General features: G+C 56.6%; 1 protein-coding gene across 1 annotated transcript; it reads left to right on the top strand.

Annotated features, from left to right (window-relative positions):
* Positions 1 to 2,616: 2,616 nt before the first annotated feature.
* On the top strand, positions 2,617 to 4,783 carry ARL4C (ADP ribosylation factor like GTPase 4C). Its single transcript, XM_032190480.1, has one exon. It carries the CDS (start codon positions 2,621 to 2,623, stop codon positions 3,197 to 3,199), a length of 579 nt encoding a protein of 192 aa, XP_032046371.1. The 5' UTR covers positions 2,617 to 2,620; the 3' UTR covers positions 3,200 to 4,783.
* Positions 4,784 to 7,704: the final 2,921 nt, after the last annotated feature.

Here is a 7,704-nt window from a genome sequence, read left to right as displayed (position 1 = left end):
GCATCTGAGGTCAGGAAATGGAGCTCAGCTGCTGAGCTGCAGATGAACGGATTATTCATCACTGCTGAATTAGGAGCACTTGTGGATTCAGTCATTTCCCCACTATCCTGCTGCTTTTATCCATCCTTCCCTCCAGCCCTCTGCCCACCCCTAAGGAGCTCCTGGGGACCTCTCAGGATCTTTCTCCTCTGAGCCATGAGACCTCCTTGGCCCTAGGAGTCTGCAGAGGGTTGGACACATGGCCAGTCCCTAATGAACATTCATTACCTGGCTTCATTAGCCAGGGAGGGCTGTGGCCGAGCCTGGGAAGGTCCTCAGGAAGGAAGGGGAGGTGGAAGGGAGGGAAAGCAGAAAGAAGGGGGCAAGAAAAGGTTGCTGAGCACAACAGCTCCAAGTGTGCCATCCCCCAAAAGCCTCCCAAAGGACTGTCAGAGCGAGATTCCCTACAGCATATTCCTCATCCAGGAGAGCCACAGCCCTGGCAGAGCTCACCCCAGAATCACTGGCAGAAAACCAGGGGGTCCCCCAAGCCAGCTGGAGGTGCCAGCCCCATGTCTTGTCCCTCCACAAGCCATCTGAGGTCTGTCTCTTAGCACAGCCTTCGAGCTGTTCCCACAGCCCAGGCGTTAGTCACAGGGATGCTATTAATTAGCCTCAGAGAATCCCCGAGAACGGGGGCAGTCCTAATTACAGGCCTTGCCTGCTAACTTCGTTTGGGCTGGCGTCTCTGCTTTTAAGGCAGAAACAAAAGGGAGCAGACTAAGACGACTGATGCTAGAGAGAAGAAATGGGTGAGAGGCGCCTGCATGCTCTAGGAGTTGCGACACCCTCTGCAAACCAATTTCCCCCCCAGGTCACTGGATTTGCCAGAGCCTGCTGACAAAATCTGCTGCTCCAGGGCTTCGTTTTGCCCAGGTGATACAGGGCTAATTGGTTGTAGATCAGCGATCACCATCAGGGATGCTCCGTGCCTGTGCAGGCAGCATCCCCGCGTTGTCCACGGGCACGCTGCTGGTGGATGTGTGCGGTCTCCATCCCTTTGTGTGCCACCGAAATAAAAAAAAGGAAAGAAAAAGGAAAAAAAATACACATCGAAGCACAAGATTAGCTGGGGGAGGGGAGATGGGTTGGTGGGGCTGGGAAGAAATAATTGCCATGTCTGAAAGCAGTTACTATGGCAGCAACAGCCTTCTTGCTGCTGGAGCGAAATGTTGGGGACCAGCATTTTTGCCTTTGTCAGATGCTCCCAGACACACATTTAGATGCTAATGCTGGCTTTAACCTTGGCTGCATAACCTCAGGGTGAGGGGCAGAAAGTAGAGGAGGGAGGGGGATGTATGGCAAAGATGGGTTTCGGCTCCCTAAATTTGCCACTGAATGGACTGGGCACACTCCTCTCAGCTGCGATTAACGCTGGTATTTCTGCGCTTAATATTCAGCGGAGGTCTTAACAGCTTATTTATGGGTAGCTGGCATTAGCTGCAGCATAATTCACCACCGCAACGCTCCTGTTTATCTCCGTCCCCTTGGGATCATCTGATATAAGGCCATTTTTTCGAACATCCCCTAGGTTTGATCAGCCTGTCTATCTCATCTCGCCTTTATTTATAACCCACAATCAATGCTGGGGTGAAAAAAAAAAAGAAAAAAGAGGGGAAGCTCGCCCTTCGACTTCAGCTGTTGGGAGAAAGAAATTTTGGTGGCCTGTTTCGACAGGGAAGCCTTTCAACCTGAGCCTCAGATCTGTCTCCAGCAGTGGGAATGAAAGAGGAGCAAGGGAGGGGAGCTTTGGCTCCTGCAGTAGAGGTGATGGAGGGGAGAGGGCTTCCCAAAATGTGTCCAGGGGCTGGCAGTGCTGTCCTTCACCCACACAGGGTGTTAAGCCTGCTGTAAGCCCTCAGTAAGATCCAGCTACTCCCAGAGCTCGTGGCACAGCCCTGATCCTGCCCTGCTCTCATGTTGAGCCCTCGCTCAGGACGTGGTGGTTTGGGCATCGCCACCCTGCGGGTTTGGCTTTGTGCAGTGCCACCGAGGTCGGAGGGAGCCCTCGCCACCTCCTCCCCCTGGAGCTGGCATAGCACCTGGGTCAAAGCAAGGCTGCGATTGTCCGATGGAGGGTAAAGGGTGTGCTGGGTGGGTGTTTGACCCCATAGCCAGCCCTGCACCTGCGTGACGCCACACGCCGCGCGTGGAGGTGACACGGTGCCAGGAGGTGACACCGTGCCAAGGAGCTCGTGGGCATTTCCACCAAGAAAACAGTGCCCAGTGTCACCTCCCGAGCAATTCGGCTGGGAGGAACAGCGAAGAGGCAGGGAATGAGTGAAAGAGGCAGGGAAAGAGGCAGGGAAGGAGGGCAGGAGGCCGTGAGGGAAGCGGCGGCGCGGCCCCTCCTCCCGGGCGGGGCGGCAGGCGGCGGCCGGCAGTCCCCGAGCCCCGGCTCGGCGTGGAGCCGCCAGCGGCCGAGCCGAGCCCTGCCGAGCCCAGGAGAGCCCAGCAGGGCCGAGCCGAGCCGGGCTGGGCCGAGCCGAGCCGGGCCGGGCCGCGGCCATGGGCGCCGGGTTGTGAGGGGAGGAGGAGGAGGAGGGGGGGGCGGGCGGCGAGGGGCGCCCCGCGGGCGGCCATGGGGAACATCTCGTCCAACATCTCCGCCTTCCAGTCCCTGCACATCGTCATGCTGGGGCTGGACTCCGCGGGGAAGACGACGGTGCTGTACCGGCTGAAGTTCAACGAGTTCGTCAACACCGTGCCCACCATCGGCTTCAACACCGAGAAGATCCGGCTGAGCAACGGCACGGCCAAGGGCATCAGCTGCCACTTCTGGGACGTGGGCGGCCAGGAGAAGCTGCGCCCGCTCTGGAAGTCCTACAGCCGCTGCACCGACGGCATCATCTACGTGGTGGACTCGGTGGACGTGGACCGGCTGGAGGAGGCCAAGACGGAGCTGCACAAGGTGACCAAGTTCGCCGAGAACCAGGGCACGCCGCTGCTGGTCATCGCCAACAAGCAGGACCTGCCCAAGTCCCTGCCGGTGGCCGAGATCGAGAAGCAGCTGGCCCTGCACGAGCTCACCCCCTCCACCACCTACCACATCCAGCCCGCCTGCGCCATCATCGGCGAGGGGCTGACGGAGGGCATGGACAAGCTCTACGAGATGATCCTGAAGCGGAGGAAGTCCCTCAAGCAGAAGAAGAAGCGGTAGAAGCCCGCAGACGCGTGGACGGGTGGGAATGCAGACAAAGGAACCGAGGGGGAGAGAGAACCAAAGCGATCCTGTTTTTTGTGTTTTCCTTTTTTTTTTTTTTTTTCTTCCTTCTTTTTTTTTTTTTTTGTCCCTTTCCAAACGAAACGACGACAATAGCGGTGATAACAATACCGCTCCTGCTAGCCAAGCCCTGATCCTGACTGCGGGCGAGAGCCAGGATCTCCTTCTCCCGCTCTTCCCCCTTGCCCACCACCCTTTCCCCGGCTGGAGGGCGGCGTGGAGCATGGGGTGGCTGCTGGGCTCTGAGCTGGAGATGCCCTGAGCCCCCTGGCCGGGCTGGAGATGCCCTGAGCCCCCCTGGCCGGGCTGGAGATGCTCTGAGTGGGACAAGACGCCGCGGGCGGCCAAGAGCCCGTGGAGCCGGGGTGGCCCCCCCAGCGCCCCTCCGTCCTTGCGGGGCGCGGAGGCCAAGGGGTGAACAGGGCAGGACCCTGTTAAAGTGCATTTGAGAGAGGGCGAACGCGCGCCTGGAGCTTTTAATGCAAGGTCAGCCGGCAAGGAGGGCGGCTCTCGGCTGCCTGCATCCCTCGCCGGGGGGCTGGAGTAGCGTAAAATGGGGGAGATGGCCGAGGGGACAAAACCCGGATGAGGGGACAAACCCCAGCCATGGGGACAAACCCCGGCCGAGGGGACAAATCCAAACCCCGCGGGCTGGTGTTTTAGGGAGCAGATGAGTGCAGAGCACAAGGGCAGGCAGCCTTCAGTAATGCCGCAGCGGCTGGGGGTGTGTAGCAGCTGGTGACTGGTGCTGAGCTTTAAGCTGTTTGCTTAAAAAAAAAAAAAAAAGAAAAAAAAAAGAAAAAAGAAAAGGGTGAAGTGAGGGGCGTCCAGGAGTCTCTGTTCTCAAAGGCGTGGTTGTGGCTTCTCCTGAAGCAAAGCCATGAGCAGGTCTTTATTGTGCCCAGGCATGCGCCAAGGTGCTAATATGCTCCATTCGGGGTGACCCAAAATACAGATTTTAAGAAAAAAAAAAAAAGCTTTGTACACCACTGGGTGGACCGGTCACCGTGCTGCTCTGCAGCTGGTGCGGGAGGCTGGGGCAGCGCTTGTTAAACGGGAGCTCGGGGAGGTCGTGGCAGGACGGACAGCTGCTGGGTGAAATGGGCAGAGCTTGCAAAACCCTGCAAAAAGATTGCAAAATGCGGCAGGAAAAGGGGACTCGGCAGTGCCGGGGAAACGATGGGGTGTGGACAGAGGGGGTGAGGCGGGGGGGAGGTTATTTTTTTATGAAGATTTAAACCTGATGGAAAGCAGAGAGCCCCCGGTTGCCAGCAGGTGAATGTTTGGGCACCGAGGTGGGATCAGGCCAGGCTGGGGGCCCTGGGGACCGTAAGCCATTTGGTGGCAGTGTTTTGGCCCGGGAACCAGCTCTCCGCGGGACAAAAGCAGGGTCCCTGCTCCCCACGTTGCCCACAGACAGGAGGGAGAGCCGGGCAGGCAGGAGTTTGTGGTGCTTTTCCACCAGCATGCCTGTTCGAAAACCCTCCCCGAAACAGCCAAGGAAGCCACCAAGCAGACAAAGAAAAAAAAAAATGCCCTCAGGTTTCAGGGAGTTGATTCTCCCCTTGCAGCGACGAGCGCGGTACCTTTCCAATGGCATTTTGTCAGAAAACAAACGCTGCGGCCAAGCAGTACGTCTCTTGTTATTTTTTTTTTTTTGCGGGATTTGAGTTCCTACACGAGTCCCGACCTGTGCGCGGAGCGAGTGGGCTGGTCCCATCAGCTTAGGAGGCTCTGTGCCTGCCTCGTTGGGTTTCCTTTGCTTTGTCTTCACCTGGAACACTTTGGTACTTGCTGTTGGGAGAGAGAGCAAAATATTTATTTTTGATGCCACAGAAGCCAAACGCTTAAACCTTTTTTTTTTTTTTTTTTTTGATGAGTGACCCGTTCCAGGGGCAAAACACAGAACTCCTTTTGCCCGCCACCTCTTAAAAAGAACGAACGTGGGCGCTGGTTGTGTGTTTTGCCTCCTCGCCGTCAAGGTGTGGATCTTGGGTCTGCTGGCACCGAGCATCCCCTCGGAGATGGGACTGCTTTTCGGCCGAGCTTGCAGGCACGTGCCCGGCTCGCGTGCTCCAAGGCTCAGCCGAGGCAGGCGGGATGCTGTCAGGGTGCCATTCCCACCAGCTCGGCTTTCTGCAATAATTAAAAGTACTTCTCCAATTAGTAGCTAATGGCTTCCGTGGTATTTCCGTAACGTTTCACGACTGCGTGCTGGTTTTCCTGTGTGAAGATGAGCGTCGCCTACGGTGGGCTAGAAGAAGAGGTGCTTCAGCAGAACAGCAGCTAAAGGGGACTGACTGCCCGTGTTGGTTGTTGCTCTGAAAACGAGCCGAGCGTTTTGCGAGGTTGTGTGTCCTCTAAACCTGTTTGAATGACCCCTTTTTTTTTATTTTAGCCGACGTCATGAGGTACGGGTCTCACTCCACGAGGTACCTCGCCGTGTGCCCATCAGTGTTGGAAATCCTGCTGCCTGTGTCTTAGCCCTGCCCCTGCCCGTCAGTCTCTGTCCCTCCTGTCTTTCCTCTTTTTTTAAAAAAAGATGCAGACATAATGCTGTGAACTGAAATAAATTATTTATACAATGAAAGGGCCTGATAAAAAACAAACAAAAACCAACACGTGTCCCTCCGCTTATTTCTCCTTGTCAGCACCGCATTTTAGGGCCGCTTCCCAGAGCTCGACACGGCGGAGGTTGCTCCTGCCTCCCTTGGGCACCGGGACAGAGAAGCGACCTGCTTTTGGGCCAGCAGCCCAAAGGACAAACCCTGGGACAGGCCATCCTCTGGGGCATCAGGAGAATGGAAAGCTCTGCAGTGGATGAACTCCAAAACCTTTGGCAAGCCACCTGATTTTTCAGCATCTGCACTCCCGTGTGTAAAAGGGGAGAACACTTCTCTGCCGTGGCTATTTTCTTCCCTTCTCCCTTTTTGTTTTAAACCTACGTGAAGGTACTTCACGGCCCTCAGAGGAGTGAGGTCTCGCTTTCGTTTGCTGGAGGAGGTCGGGGTTTTTGTGGTGCAGGCAGGGGCACAGCTGGGGCTGCAGGGGTTAAGGCGCCGGGCAGGCATTTGGGAACAGGATGCTGCTGGGCTGAGCTGAGCTGCAGGCGGCCCCTGCTCCCGGGTGGCTGCTGACACAGGAAGCTTGGGTGACATCTCGGAGACGAGAGCCAGAGCGGGTGGTAAACGACTTTTTCTATTTTATTTATTTATATATTTTTAAGTGGTGACTTTGCAGCTGGCGAGGAAACGAGTGGGAGCGGTGATGGTGCGATCTGACGGGGCACGGAGCGAGCGTGAATCCTGTGAGAGGTTTGCCCAAAGCTCATCCCGCATGGCCTCCAGCACGCCCGAGTGCAAGGATGTTCTGTGTGCATTGCAGGACCAGGCCCTGGTGCAAAGGGAAGGAGCCATCCCTGAGCTGGGCTCTGCAATAGAAACAGCCAGAAGGGTTGGGGCTGTAGGTTTTGAGAGGTTGGGGCTCGGTGTGTGGCTTCACCAAGGTCTGCTGCCGTCGGGCTGCGAGCAGAGGGGCTTAGCAGGGGTGTCCTGCAATTTATCTAACCCTAAAGCCACTCCTCGTGCCTTGAGCTGCACGGACGGACGTCCTCCTTCAGGCCACGCAGCCTCTCCTCCTGGCTGGAGAGTGCCTCTGTCAGCAGGGGCTCTGTGTGTTTGGGCCAGTTGTCATGAAAACCTTGCACAAGGAGCTCCCTGACCTCACAGTGCCCCGAAGCAGCGCTCTGGCCCTGATTTATACTGCTGCACCATCTCCCCGAGCAGGGAGGCCAGCAAAACAGCCAGCAACGCTGGGGCTGTGGCCCCCAGCACCACAGTTTTTGGGACCCTGATGGTGTGTGGGGCCCAGGGCACCAGGCAGTGCCCCAGGATGCTGCCCCTGGGGGAAAAAGCAGCCAGGAAGCAGCTGGGGTGCCCGCTGCACCAGGGCTCTGTGACTTCTATCACTCAAAGGGCAAGAAACTACAAGAAGTGTCCCATCTCAGGGGGTTTTGCTCCAGCTGATGGTTTTGGGGACAGAAATAAGCTCAGAGATGAGCTAGTTGCCTCAGAAACCCCTCCAGCATCCTGGCGTGCCCCACATTTTCCTGCACATCGTTTCATGATGCCTCCTTCATCCCAAGAGCCCTGCAGCTCCTCGTCTGCACTTTCTGCCTCTGCCTTGCCTCCTGCTCTCTCAGCTGAGCACATCCTTCTCCCTCCCTTCCTCCCCAATTTGCCTTGTTAAGCTAAATCCCTCTGCTTTATTTCAAATGGGATTTGCTCCCAAGCAAGTATCTTTAAAGGGATCATCTTGGTTAATGTAATTCCTGGAGCACCGAAGCTTTGGAGCACGGTGCAGTGCAAAGAGATGTTTCTCTGCACAGCACGAGGTACTTTTGCTCAAGGTTTGGGTGGCGTGAGGATGACCATCTCTTGGGA

Source organism: Aythya fuligula, chromosome 6 (assembly GCF_009819795.1).
Source record: "Aythya fuligula isolate bAytFul2 chromosome 6, bAytFul2.pri, whole genome shotgun sequence".
NCBI lineage: Eukaryota > Metazoa > Chordata > Aves > Anseriformes > Anatidae > Aythya > Aythya fuligula.
Note: the sequence above shows the minus strand (reverse complement) of the source record. Positions and strands in the feature narration are given on the sequence as shown.